This window comes from Chanodichthys erythropterus, chromosome 7 (assembly GCF_024489055.1).
Source record: "Chanodichthys erythropterus isolate Z2021 chromosome 7, ASM2448905v1, whole genome shotgun sequence".
NCBI classification, from domain to species: domain Eukaryota; kingdom Metazoa; phylum Chordata; class Actinopteri; order Cypriniformes; family Xenocyprididae; genus Chanodichthys; species Chanodichthys erythropterus.
Window position 1 is genome coordinate 28,161,090 of NC_090227.1, and position 15,228 is coordinate 28,176,317.

Genomic DNA, 15,228 nt, shown 5'->3' on the forward strand with positions numbered 1-15,228 from the left:
ATTTCTGTGGCTGTCAAAAGTCTTGTGGAGAGCAGATAGTGGTTAAAATCTCCTTGGTATGTTTCAGTTTATTTATTTATGCACATATTACGCTATTAGATAGCTAATGGCACAACAGACTTGGTGAGTTATAAAAATCCACATTAGCCTCTAATGATGATGAATGTGCAAGTTTATGTGTGCTGTCTTACTGACTTTGATTCATAAGAGGGTTCTTACTGAGTCTAAGTGTGACAGTAAGTGCAACTCGATTATTCTCAGAAGTGGAACGCCGATGGAGACAATTAGGTCAATGACAGGAATGCCAACAAGCAGCCAGTACATTCAAACAATTGCTTCCGTTCTTGCATGACCAAAAATAGACGTTTTTGTACAGTTATTCCTATGTGTAAATATCCAATGAAAGTTTACCCAAAATATACATTTTTGTATACACTGACATCTAAAAATAAACATTAAGAAGCCATATGCTGCCTGGAACTGATGTCAGGTTTAGAGGATTTGAGGGTTTGTGCATAAGTAGGAGTCTGACAGAAAGCAGCACAAGACTTAGATAAGATACCTAATGCAGAACACGTCTTTGATACAAGTTCATTACAGATGCAGGAATTCATTAGGGACACCACATGGTGCTTTTGGTTTACTTCCTCTACAGCAAGTCGATATGATAGATCTGTCCTATTTTGGTAGTAGGCCTGTACAAAAGTTTCATGCCCTTTTTATAAACCTGAAAATGTGATTACCTTTCAGGGACCTTGACCCTACCACCAACTTCCCAACTCTAGATATCTTCCTCTCTCTCTCCTCCTTTTCCTTCAGCTCTTTTTATCTCTCTAATGGACATCAGCTCAGTTTTAAAGCCAGCTTTTGATATGCTTGCCTCTGAAACATCACAGGCATGTTTTATCGGCTCAAAAAGCCAATGGACCTGAACGTTTTGAAATACCGAACAGGCCTCTGGGTCAACTAATTTGTCACAGATTCCATTTTTATCTGTATTCATCAATCATCATGAATGTGTTGTGAATTACTCAAAAGATAATTACCGTTTGGCTTAAGGCAATGATTTATTAATGGTTTTCAAATATTTGCATGGCAAGGGTAATAGGGTATTTGCATAGCGGCATCTCAGAGTTTTACCATTATAAAGTGGTACCCTTAAAGAAATTAATAATAACTTTGAGAAATAGTTTTAAAATGATGTACACAATCATATTGGTGGCCCAACAAAAGCTGTTTTGTTCTAATACGGGGTGGGTCACCCCATAATGGTGGTCATCATGTCACATGACTGCCGTATACTACTACTAATCCATTGGATTGAGATACATTTTGAATTTAGAATAAATGGATAATTGGATGACAAACAAGTCTGCAAATTGTGTAGTTCTGCAATGGCATTGGTTGCCAAAAACATTGGCTACCATGTGCTTTCAGAGTGTTCAAATAACCAAGAATAAATGCTCTTAAAACAACAACGGCCAAAAGCTTTATACTACTCCATTCTCTTGCCAAAATCATTATTTGCCTACATGCATGTGTTGTTTTAAGATCAAACCTCTGTACGTTTTCCATATGTGAAAAAAAAACAAAACAAAAATGAAGAGGTAACAATTTCCCCAGGGCCAAATACATGTTAAGTTCTTGCATCACATTGAAATGTAGAATAGCAGCTGCATTCTGATGTTAGATACCGATAGTCGTGCCACTTTTATTAATGTATATATAAATTATTGAGAACTTCTGTTGTATTTGGCTGGAAGTCATAAATGTGTCACGTGACACCCAGTAAAATTCTTCCAGAAGTGATTCTTACTTCAGTTGTAGTGAGGTTTCTGTATTCAGTAAGACAATAATTGCAGAGGATTATTAATGTCACTATGCGACCGGTTTAATACGATCATCAATCCTCACCCTATGCAGCTAGAAATGTCAAGTCACATATCAAAGAGTAACTGTATATTGTTTAAGGAAATTGCAGCAATTTCACTTGTGTATATGATTTTATAAACATCACCTCTGTTTCTGTCCTCACTCCATCAGTTTCTTACCCCAGAGGCATAAGCACCGAGATCTACGGGATAATTTATGTCGTAACCCAGACAACACCACAACAGGTCCTTGGTGCTTTACCACGGACCCTAGAATACGCCACCAGGACTGCAGTATCCCACAATGCTCGGAAGGTGAGTTCAAGACAAGTTTTTTTTTTTTTTTTTTAATTATTATTTGAAAATCATATTTATTGCTAAACATTACTATCTTGATAAAAACTAGCATGTTGTTGAGATCTAGAGGAGACTGACTGTGAGATTACTGAAGTATTTTTTAATGATAAAAATCTGTGAATAAGGAGACTTCAAAAGTCTCCATTCACTCTCAGTTTATTGTCCAGGAGAAACAGTTGAGATATTAAAACAATCTCACTTGTGATATCTCTTTCCTCTTGGTTTGCAGTTCAAACTAAGAGATGTTTAAGCACTATAGTACAGATGGATTTTCAGCCTATTAAAAACACCTTTTTCATGTGAATTGCTAATTTATTGAATTTAAAGCTTTATCAACTGAAGATGAATGAAAGCGCTTGATTGTTAGAGTGACTGGGGATTTCCGTTAATAGGAGATCACATCGAGTGAAAGAGGGGTTTTCTGCAGAGATAGTGATCAGGCTCACAGAGAGAGCCTCTTGTCTATTCTAAGAGCTGCATGGTGAAATATGGCCGGGAGGGTTTGTTAATAAATTAGTTTCCCATAATCAAAAACACACAGACACACACAAAAAGAAGGAAAATCATGTTTTCATGAGAGTGGCTGACATTAACATCTGTTTCTACTACAGCAATCTGCTCCTTATACTGTGTGTACTGTACAACTAATAACAGGATTTAGAGAGATGACTCTAGCTTAAGTGACCTCCATCTGCTGTGATACTTGGTTTTGGTCCTACAGTGACTAAGCTCTTTACTAAGTACTATAATAATTACATGTTGCTTTAACCTTTGATCATATGAAATCTGTTAAAAGCCGCAATGTACCTTTGGGGTTAAATGGAAGGCCTAATGGGTGGTATGTCTGCCTAATAAATTGAAGCGTCAGATGATTTATTTTTTAGACATTCTAAGGGTCACATGTGGCTCCTTAATTGCTTGTCTTCTTGATAAATATGATAACAGTCCCTGCAGTCATTAATCGTTAGTGATTAGCCAATGCGTAGTTAACGTGCACTAATTTACCGACATTCTGCCACAGTTGCATTCTTCTAACTGTTTAGCATGACAAACAGGGTTAAACCCTGTTGAGTCATCCTCTATAAGCATGCTAATGTTGCTCAGCTGGGGCCTTTTGGGCCTTGTACTGGTTAAAATTCTTACCAGGCATGTTCCTTATCCATAGTGGAATGTATGACGTGTAATGGGGAAAGTTACCGCGGACCCATGGACCACACGGAGAGCGGCCGGGAATGCCAACGCTGGGACCTTGAGGAACCACATAGACACCTTTTTCACCCTAAAAGGTATGGGACCCACCAGAAAGTGCAAACAGTAAGGGACAACATCAATCAGACAGACTTCAGGTCATGATTTTCTGTCAATATGAGAAAGCTTTGCCAGTTTGCCAAAAATCCCTTTTGTTCGCCCTTTGTGTACCATGGTGATACCTCAAATCATGCAGTTTGTTGCATTGAGGTGGGAAATAACTTTTCTAAACAATCAAACTAATGATTTTTTCACTAAAACAGGTGAAAGGGAGGAAAACAAGAGATATGTAGAATATTCTGGAGACTTGGTCTGATTTGAGTTAAGATCTAAGCTGCTTTTCCACCGTCCACGGTGCTTTTCCACAGTTCTCATTGCATAACTCTTCCATTCCGTGCCGATCCGGGCCAGCTGGTACGGTTACGGTTTCATTTTCCACTGTGGGGTTGATAACGGCATGTAATTCAATGTAATGTAATACAAAAGCGTCAGTCATTGCATTGGTAACGCAATAGTTTGCTGATGATATGAGATGTAAATAACAACCACGTTATGGAGGATGATCAGATATTTCTTTAAATTTTGTTATTAATTTGTGTTTACGTCTTGCAAATAGAGCGCTTAGACAGCTACAGAGAAACTGGTAGCCAGGCAACAGACAAGTGTCCAATCCCGAGTGGCGATGTCACTTCCCGGATTCTACCAGCATTAGACAACCGTGCTGAGAATTCCGTGCCGAGAACGGTTTGTAAACGTGCCGTGCTGTACCAGTTTCAAGTGGAAACAAAACTGGAGCTGTTCCTTACCATTCTAAGAACTGTTCGGCCCGACAGTGGAAAAGCAGCTCTAGAAACCTTCTAGAACTCCCTAGCAACACACCTTAGCAACCCCATAGCAATACCATGGAAACCAACTAGAACACTTTAGCATTGTGGTGGTGAGTTATGCATGGCAAACACCTCTCACATTTTCTTCAGGATTTTGTACAACTTTAATTGATGGTAAGATGATTACGTTTCAAAGAAAGGAATCAGATATCAGTTGTAAAAATAGTGAGAGGTTTACTAATGTTATGCTGAAGAAATCTGGGGTCATGAGTGGATCATTTGCCTCATGCCATTGAATGTGAACTGTGGAAAACAACTCAGAAATGCTTTAATCTGTCTGAAATCACAATCTGAGCAGTGATGGCTAACAGCAGTCATGAAAAATTACACTTTGTTTTGGAAAACATTATTCTTTACTGTTTCATAATTTCTTTGGACCATGCTCATGTAGGACAAAAATAAGTTCCAAAGTTCCTTGCACATCTTTTCTCAATTACACATCTCTTTTTTTTTTAGCATAGCAACTGAAACAGTTGACCACATTGCTACCTGATGTACAGTACATCATGTATGCACTTTTTAGCCGATAAATGGCATTTTTATTTTGTATGACCTTCCCAGTGCCCTAGTTACATCTTTACTAGTTCTGGGAAACAACAATATCGTTAATCTTGAAATAAATGTCCGTTTGGTTTGTTTGAATACTCTCCCTTAAGAGTCTCTAAACACACAAAGACATTTCTTTTTTAAATATCTCAGATTGCATATATGGAAAATGCTCTTGCATTTACCCTAATCCGGAATGGCATTTGTGAAGAACTTAAAAATATTTGAAAAATCAATAAAGTGTTCTCCCACTTGACCTCATGGGAACTGTGTCATGCCCCTGTTTGATATAAATCACTAAATAAATTGACTGCTTTGTGTGAACCTACCAAAGAGGCAAATTGTCTATGATGTCTTGAGCCTTTATTTATTTTTTATTTATTTTTTTTGGAAGTACAAGCAACTATAAAAAGCCACTGAACATCACAAGGCAGAAGCCCTTCACCATTTACATGACCAGTCTGCAACAAAAGGTTTCATATCGTTGCCAACTTTAGTATAAATATAACACTAGAAACCAGTCGTATGTTCATTTCTTGACTTTAAGTTATTTAAAAATGTAATTATTGGAGAAAATATGGGAAATGAGCACACACAATCACATTTTGAGTATTGTCAATATACAGTACACAACTGTTTAAAAGTTGGTAACATTTTTTTAATGTTTTTTGAAAGTCTCTTATGCTCAACAAGGCATTTTTCTATTTTCATGTAAATAAAAAACTATAGTTTATTCCTGTAAAGGCAAAGCTGGTCTTTCAGAAATCATTCTAATATGCCGATTTAGTGCTCAATAACCATTTCTTATCACACTTGAAAACAGTTGAGCTGCGTAATATTTAATATCTAATAAAAATATATAATAATTACAAAACTTGATAATTTTTTTCAGGATTCTTTGATGAATAGAAAGTTCAAACAAACAGCATTTAATTGAAATAGAAATCTTCTGTATTATTATAAATATCTTTACTGTCACTTTTTATGAATTTAATGCGTCTAAGCTGAATAAAAATATTAATTTATAAAAAAAAAAAAAAAAAAAAAATCAACCGATACTGGAAAATTTTAAATTGTGACTTCTGTGTCTTTAAGTGTATGCAAGTCGACATGCTTCTGTCTTGTGAGCTTGGCTTAAGAATTCCTGCTGTACCAGAAGCAGAGAGCATGTTATGTATTTTCTGGAGGTTATTAGAATTTTATCCTGCTGTAAATCAAAGTTGCTGTAGAACTGGGATGGTTGATATGTGGCGTGTTAAGTGTGTTCTTTTTGCCCTTCTTATGACAGGTATCCCGATAAAGGTCTAAAGGACAACTACTGCAGGAACCCAGACGGGCGCCAGAGACCCTGGTGTTTCACCACCGATCCAAACACTCCATGGGAGTACTGTAACATCAAACAGTGCGGTGAGTGTGCGCGTCTGTGTCCTATGTATAAGATGAAGAGACAGAGAAGAGAACAAAAAAAGAAGCCAGAGACAAAAAAAGAATGAAAAGAGGCAGAGTTTGCCAAATTTACAACTTCCTCTTCCTGTAGCCCAGGCTCCCCTTTCGTTTGGGACCCTCACAGGAATGTTGTTTGTAACCGGGAGAAGAGAGAGAGGGTCCACCTATAAAACTCTCTCTCCTCTCTTTCTCTTTCCTCGGCTCTTGCCCTGTCTTTTCAGTAACGTGCCTCTGTGTTTATTTTTCCTCATCAGTGCAGTAGAGCATTCCCTTATCTGCATGAGAGAAATGTGGTTGAGTTTCAAGTGCTATGTAAACCTTCCACGCTTAAGACAAAACACGCGTGTGGGTTTCAAACCCCCAGCGCGCTCAAACACACAAGCTCACAAGCACCCAAAAACCTATTATTATAATGACACCCCTCTCCTCCTCCTCATGCTGCCTCCATTTATTTTCATTAGCAAGGCGACGGCATGTTGGTTTAAGTGGGAAGTGAGGCAGAAACTCAGGCGTCCGACATTCACGCACTCCATTCTAGACCGAACCACGGGGGTTCGCATTTGTTTTTCAGAGCTGTTTGGCAAGTACCGGTCATAACCTTGAGCAAAATCCTGTGACGGATTTTCAAAGATCACCATCATGGGAGACACTTTTCACCATGCTTTTCACTGTTTGGCAGAATTAAGCTTCTTTTCAAACACATCAGCATCTCAATAAGCAGCCAAACAGAATTTAACCATGTATGTCACTTCCCACCTGTGGAAACGCATCTGCATTTACAAGAAGTGGATTTCGTCCTCTTGCAGAATGAACGTCGCCCCTTAACAAGAATATTTGATCCTCTATAAAGCTAAACCTGCTTTTAAAAAATACCATGCTCCTCTGCAGTAAACACAGCAAGACTTTAAGGCACAGAGCACCTCATTGTTTTCCAATTGCTTGACCTTTGTGTTTGTCTTCATGACATTACGCCACTGCCTAAGTTAGCTGTAAAAAAATGCTAACCTAGCATTGCATGAATACAACAATATCACATACGCTGGGATCCACTGTATAACTCTTCAGACTCTCACAGTGTATTGGATGCATTTGAGAATTTGACTTTGGGTTTTATTAGCAGGACTTGGCCTATATCCCTATACTGCTAGCCTCATTAGCAGACTGAAGTATTATCAGGTTATTGGAGGTAAACATAACTCTGTCTCTAATGAGCGTAATTTATTGCATTGAGACACATGGGCAAAAACAATATATCATTCATAAAAGGCTTACATTTTAGCCTAAAAAAAGCTCTGTAGGCTACTGTTTTAGCATTTGTCACAGACTTATTGGCTGCTTTGACTCATTCAGGAAGCATCTCTCTCTGTTAAGCAGGACAAAGCTGTTGTTATTCCTCCCTAAGGCAGCGCTGTCTTACAGTTAATAGTGAATCTATGATTCAGTGTTCATCATGCCTAAGGAGTGATATTATGCCTCATTCTCTCACTCCCTTTGTCTTTCTGTTTATGTTTTTCACCGTTTACTCAGATTCAGACAACGGCGGTGACGTTGACAACACAACAAGTTGTTTCCGTGGACGTGGAGAGGGTTATCGTGGAACGGTTGGCATCACCCCCGAGGGAGTGACCTGTCAGAGATGGGATGCCCAGTTTCCCCATCGACACTCTTATACACCACAGAATTATCATTGCAAGTAAGAAAATATTCATTAAGTATTCATATATAGGTCAAATATGTGTTGGCTGGACATACATGCTGGTTTGTATTCATGCATATACACAGCCAAAGTTTGAAGGTCTTTTTATAAGGTGGTAGGCCGAAGTCTTGCTGGAAAATCTACTTCAGTATACAAAAATCCCTTGCTGGGCATCAGCATCCAAAAAACATAAGGATGCACTGATATTAGAATTCTGCTTGATACCAAAAAGACCATATATATATATATATATATATAACCAATAAATGGCTCATAGTAAACAAAATTTATACTATTTATGCCATTTTGCAACACCAGTAGCTTTAAATTCTAAGTACATTAAGGCATCACAACATTACAATATATATCATGAAAAAACTATTAATAAATGTTTTAATATATGTATTCATTTTATATTCATTTTGAGATGAGCATGCACAATTAAATATCCAGTATCAACTAATAAATATCCAATATCAACCTGAATTTTATGTATATATGTATATATACTGTATGTAACCAGTTCTGATATATTGTGCATCCCCAAAAACACATATGTTCACCAGGTATGCTGGTTTTATCAGCACGGCTTTCTGCCAGGTTCTGTCAGCACTAGGAAAACCTGAATGTTTCCTCTCCCAGATTTTTATCTGTCATCATACAGGTTTAGATTTTTAAAAAATGCAGATAATTATTCAGAATCTGCAGTTTTTAAGCTCAATCGCAGTGTGTTCAACATATGCTCTGTAATAGAAACATGTGTGCTGTGTGTATTTATGATTAAATGTATGTGTCTGCACTGCAGGGATCTCCGGGAGAACTACTGTAGGAATCCTGATGGTCGTCATCTCCCATGGTGCTTCACGACTGACCCCAATGTACCTGTGGCATTCTGCACGAACATTCCTCGCTGTGGAGTCCACACCCCTGAACCTGAAGGTAAGAGTCATTCACAATATATTTGTCTGATATTTAAAGTTTGACGTGACGTTCATGTTGAATGGTATTAGCATTGCAATGTTTTTGGTTCTCATGCACACTGATGAAGTGTGTGCTTTGAGATCTGCCATATGTTTAAACCGTTAGACCTTCCTTGCTTTATTAAAGGGTTAGTTCACCCCAAAATTAAAATTCTGTCATTAATTACTCTCGTAATTCATTCCACACCCGTAAGACCTTCTTTCATCTTCGGAACACAAATTAATATATCGTTTATAAAATCCGATGGCTCAGTAAGGCCTCCGTTGACAGCAAGATAATTAACACTTTCAGATGCCCAGAAAGCTACTAAAGATGTATTTAAAACAGTTCATGTGACTACAGGGGTTCAACCTTAATGTTATGAAGCGACGAGACCTTTATTCAACAATATCTAGTGATGGGTGATTTCAAAACACTGCTTCATGAAGCTTCGAAGCTTTATGAATCTTTTGTTTCGAATCATTGGTTCGGAGTGCTAAAATCACATGATTTCAGTAAATGAGGCTTTGTTACGTCATACCTTTTGATATTTCAATGGTTCACGTAACTTTGGCAGTTTGATACATGCTCCTAAATGATTTTTTTTTTAAATGTAAATGATCTTGTAAAAGCACTGTGGCAGCTGTAGCTTATTGGTATCTTAAACCAGTCACTGTCACTGTGTCCTTGACTGAAGTCATTTAACCCTCAAATTGCTGCTGGAGTACCGTGACATGTCTGACCTTGGTTTTACACCTCTCTGTCTAGATGTGTATTTCTGTACTGGTGACTGTGAGTTATGCAAGAGCGAAAAATCCAGTACACCAGGCGAGTTTACAGACAGTGACCAAAAAACCTATTACACTTATTTGCTTTTTTAAGAAACATGTTTATAATCTACTGGCTTGATCTTGTTTTCCATGATATTATGGCTGGCATTCTTCCAACTTTGTTTTGCTGGCTGGATAAAAAAAGAAGGCTGTAACTTTTGAAGTCATGCCTTCTTTGCATATCAAAGTTATGTCTTTTGTTCTTATTAATCCTCCCCAGCAAGACATAATATCTATATAATTTCTTTTCATGATGCTCAAAAATGCCATAGTCCTTTCTCCCTCCCTCTCTTTCATTTGCTCTTTCTTGCCTGTCTTGGCATCGGTACACAGTGGTCCCTGTAGTCCGATCTCCACGGCCACTAATGGGGGCTGTTTGAAACATGTGCGGGGAGCAGGAGCCGCAGTGTGGGAATGAGACAGCATGAGTCAAGCATTAATCACTGCTGACAGCTTCGTGTGACTGGCAGGACCCAGGAGATGCTTCATAGAAGGACTCGCGCAAGCGCTGATGTTAAGATCGATTTAGCTGGTGTTCCAATTGAGGCCGCTGGGATGATCGCTCGACTATTGTGGTGCGCTGGGAGCCCTGCTGTGTTTCCATAAGCACTGTGTTTCCACAAACCTGCTGTGTTTCTTTAAGCACTTCGACTTGCAGAGTTTGATAATAATTTTAGGTTAACAGTGTCTCATTAAAGGCAGAGCTCCCATTGGGATAATTACAACATGTATATAATTGCATTTATCTTTCATATTGTGTATATATTTAGAGGTGCTTGCTTGTACTTAGGCTTAGTGGGTTTAGAAAATTGCACCTACATTTTTTTCTGTATGTAAATTGTTTATACTGTTTGTCTATTCCTTATCTCTTTTTAAATATGCGTATTAATTTGTTTGTTTATCTATTTTTCAACTGACTTTACAATGTTCCTGCTATGAAAATACCCTTAGCTGCTGCCGAGACATAAAACAAACAAATGAATAAATTCTGCTGTGTTACTCATTCCACAATGTTTGTGCTACGGACATGAACCATACTTCAAACTGTGCAGCTGGCAGTATTGTAATTTTGAACTAAAAATATAAAAATATGCTTTCTGTAATTTAAGTTTTATATTGAGAACTTAAACGTAAAACCCTTAAATGAAAATTAAACTAAAAATGAAGTAAAAATGTATTAAAGCTAAATAGAAATATTAAAATAAGTAGAAGCACATAACAAAATTACTAAAGCTTAAACTAAAATTAAAATGAAAACTGAGGATATATATTATTCAAAATTTTTATAAATATAAGCAGTGTTGGGGAAAGTTACTTTTATAAGTAATGCATTACAATATTGTGTTACTCCCTAAAAAGTAACTAATTGCGTAACTTAGTTACTTTTTATAGATAGTAATGTTACATTACTTTTGCATTCCTTTTTCTCATCTGGGCTGGTTGTTCTATTTTTGGCAAATGTAAAGGCCCTTTCACACCATAAGTGAAATAAGAAAGAAATGCAAATTCACGCCTCAGCACAGCTCAGACAATAAAGTTCAGTACTATTCAACAATAAAAACAAAAAATTAAACACAAATGTGATGTTTAAAGTCATCTTTGTTTAAGAGTATTTTTGAATTGGATCATTAAAGTTCAGCAGCAAAGACATTGGTTGATAAATTGAGATTAAATACATAAAGTATATTTGTGTTATTTAACATTTAATCATTGCAGGTTTGTGTAATATTCTGAGTTTGCATTTCACTGTTTTTATTCATTTGGAGGAATACAGAATCTGTTTTTGTGCAGGTGAGATGAGTAAATGCATGTTCACATTTAGTCTAGAACTACAATAACCATCATGTTTATACGGCGCACACAACGCCTCTGCATTTACTCATGATTTCTCTTAACATGGGAACAAAAGAGCTGTCAGTTATGGAAAAAACAAAGTAACTTGCATTACTTATTTGAAAAAGTAACTTTTTGTAAATTTAGAAGTAATGTGTTACTTTACTAGTTACTTGGGAAAAGTAATCTGATTACATAACTCACGTTACTTGTATTGCGTTACCACAACACCCAATATAAGTATATAAATAATACTAAACACTGGCGACCGGTTAAGGAAAAAGTGAGCTATTACTTTTCTAAACAATTTGATGCACAGTTTTTGCCTGAAAATTATAAAGAGCAGAATATCATATCAAGTTTTGAATGCAAGCACTTTAAAATTTTAAAAATGTTGTTGCTTACAATTACTGCACACGCCATTTCTAATCTCTGCTTTCCTTGATATGTATTTTGAAACTGTAATGATTTTTCTTATTTTTGTTATTTCAGAGTGCTATACGGGTATTGGTGACACGTACAATGGAAAACGGGCAAAAACTCGCTCAGGCATCCCCTGTGCTCCATGGAAAGACCACAGCGAAAGGTAAAAGCTGGCCATCCATGTCTAGACTGCAAAATAAACTTAAAGCTGAAATGTATATTTAAAGTTGTCTCTGATATCAATCTGAGAGAAAGTATATGAATCTTTTTAGAAAAAAAAAAAATCCTACAGTATTAAACTGAATAAATAACAGGCTCAGATTTAGACAGGAGAAATGGATTGTTGATAGTCCTTTGGTATGGGCACACATAGTTTTCACTATGAATTTTCTATAGTCTAGTATTAAGCAGAACCATCATTTATAGTGGTACAGCGCACAGTTACAGTCATGGACATTCACTCAGTTTCCATGGAAACCAAACTAGGTCCATAACTCGCAATGCAGGATCTCAAGGACAATCCCATGATGCCGCTGTGCTGCTTTGCAAGGTGAACAACTCAATTTAGTCATTAGGTTCAAGGGTCAACCGTAGCAAGTTGTCATTAAATTGGTGAGAATGAATAAATGAGACAGATGCAATGTGAAATATCTCAGACAAGCATATGGAGCTATCAAATATGCATGCACAGTTTTACTTACAGCCATACTGGAGTATTAAATAGCTATGGTTTATGTTTGTTCATGCCAGGTGTGGTCTGTTTCCTCTAATGCAGTTATGGTTTTGCCTGTGTTTAATGTGTATTGGCACAATTTTCAGTGAGTGTGTGTGTTTAAGTCTCAGAGGAATTGAACAACCGGTTCCAAAACAGGCCTGTGTTGTTTCTAACATCCACACTCACCCTGAGATGTGTGGCGTTAAATAACTTCCCTGTTTTATGAACAAGTTCCAGGTCAAAGGTCAACCTTTCCAGAGCCCCTCCAGCTCACTGATGCAAAGCGCAGGGATTTTCAGGTTTTGTCTTTGTTGAAAAAATAAGCCCCTCACAGTTTTCTGAGGAAGGAAAACACATTTTACCCCATTCTGAAGATCTCTAATTGATAGTAAACGTGGAGCAGTTGGAGTGACTCATTTGCTAAAAATTACAGGCAGGCCAACCCAGCTGGAACAAGATTCTTTAGAGCCACCCTCTGACCCTTTTCCTCACCCTAACCCCTCTCCATGAACACATCAAAGCCAATCAACTCCTTTATTTGGCCCGCAGCCTGTGAGCCGCCACGGCCGGGTTGCAAAGGTCACTGCCGGGCAGGCATTAGGCATAGATTGTTTACATTGTATGATCCCTAGAGTAACACGGCAAGAAGATCATTGGTGCATATTGCATATGCATATTTGTGCTCTTCGTTGGTCTTTTGTTGAACTTTTGAAGAATCGCAGCATCTTTACATCTGTGAATCTTCCTGAATCTGACTGATAATGTGGAAAAACTTAGGGAAACATCTCATGAGTAATGCACAAGCTAAATACTTCACCTTGCCTCCTGAGAGGAACTCTACACAGCTGGGGCTTAAGATGAACTTATAAGAAGAAGATGTTTCTTTGGACTCTTTTCTTAAGAGGTTTTAGATGTATTGTCTTGTTACAAACACCGGATAAACTGTTTGATTAGTGTTAAACGACTCTGGATGTGCCTGAATGATGCACCTGTTTTGGATGTTTATATGTAGACATGTAATGATAATTTTCACTCTTAACACTCTTCTTTTAAAGCTGCACATGTTCTGAGAATGTTGTAATGATCAGATTTGTTTTTGTTCTCAGTAACGAAAGAGAAGTGGACTTGCTGATGGCTGAACAGGCGGGGAACTTCTGCAGAAACCCGGACAAGGACAAACACGGCCCGTGGTGTTATACCAACAGCTCAGCCATCCCGTGGGACTACTGCTCTCTCAAACCCTGTGAGTGAGCAACACATGTCTTTGCTGACATTACAAACTGATTGAGACCTTTGGGTTCACTAAAAGTGCTACTTGAAACATGAAGAGGCAAACACAAGCTGAGGAATAGGGGCTAATGTAAACCACTGACCTCAAAAAGCGAAATGCTAAAAAGCTATAAGCTTTCTGTATTTTATTCATTTAGAAGAGTCTACCTCATCATACAGTAACCAGAGGTTGGAGCAGAACTTAAAAATATACAAAAGTAACGATAAAAGTGTAAATGGTTAATTTTGCTTTACAAAATTTTGAAAAGAAAATTAATATTTTTTATTCAGGTGCTCACAAGACCCTTTTATTTACGACTGCAAACCACTGCAAAGTTGCAAATTAGTGGTTTGATTATTGTAATGTACCGTTAAGTCAATTTTTTGAATTGATTTAATCAAAATCACAAATATTTCAGTCAGTCACACAACTCACTCACTGATTTGATTTTAGTTGTCCTTTAGTTAATCTACTGTTTAAAAGTTTGTGGTCAGTAAAATTTAAATGATTTTGGAATAAGCTTTTATTCCCACCAAGGACGTTTTCTATTTTAATATAATAAGTATTTTAATAAGTACTTTAATTCCAGAGATGGCAAAGCTGAATTTTCAGCATCATTACTCCAATCTTCAGTGTCAAATGACCCTACAGAAATCATGCTAATATGCTGTGAACATTTCTTATTATTATCAATGTTTAGAACAGTTTTGTTGCTTAATATTTTTGTGGAAACAGTGATACAGGATTTTTCAGGATTCTTTGATCAATAGAAAGTTAAAAAGAGCAGCATTTATTTGCAATAGATATCTTTTGTACCATTATAAATGTAGTGGCGTAACTTTGTTTTAAAAGTGGGTGGGACAGGAATGTGTGTGTGTGTGTGTGTGTGTGGGGGGGGTATCATTACAATAATAAATGCACAAAATATATTGACATAGACCTCATTTTTAATATGATAGTTTCGTCCTTACATCTACTATAATACAATATATTGTTAGTGATTTTACTGAAATGAATAGAGTCTCCGGCCACAACAACGTTAGCAATATATTGAAGCTGTGTTCCAAGAGAACACTGCTCGTTGCCACTGTTATTAGTGGCGCAACACTCAACACGATTTCAAAAACAACACATCCCAGCACCAGA

General features: G+C 37.2%; 1 protein-coding gene across 1 annotated transcript in view; it reads left to right on the plus strand.

Annotated features, from left to right (window-relative positions):
- Positions 1-15,228, plus strand: part of hgfb (hepatocyte growth factor b) — a 34,871-nt gene that overhangs the window by 8,774 nt on the left and 10,869 nt on the right. The window contains exons 5-11 of the mRNA XM_067390034.1: positions 2,044-2,186; positions 3,394-3,514; positions 6,198-6,316; positions 7,883-8,048; positions 8,857-8,990; positions 12,167-12,260; positions 13,919-14,055. Coding sequence (XP_067246135.1) covers positions 2,044-2,186; positions 3,394-3,514; positions 6,198-6,316; positions 7,883-8,048; positions 8,857-8,990; positions 12,167-12,260; positions 13,919-14,055 — 914 coding nt within the window. The remainder of the gene's footprint in view (positions 1-2,043; positions 2,187-3,393; positions 3,515-6,197; positions 6,317-7,882; positions 8,049-8,856; positions 8,991-12,166; positions 12,261-13,918; positions 14,056-15,228) is intronic.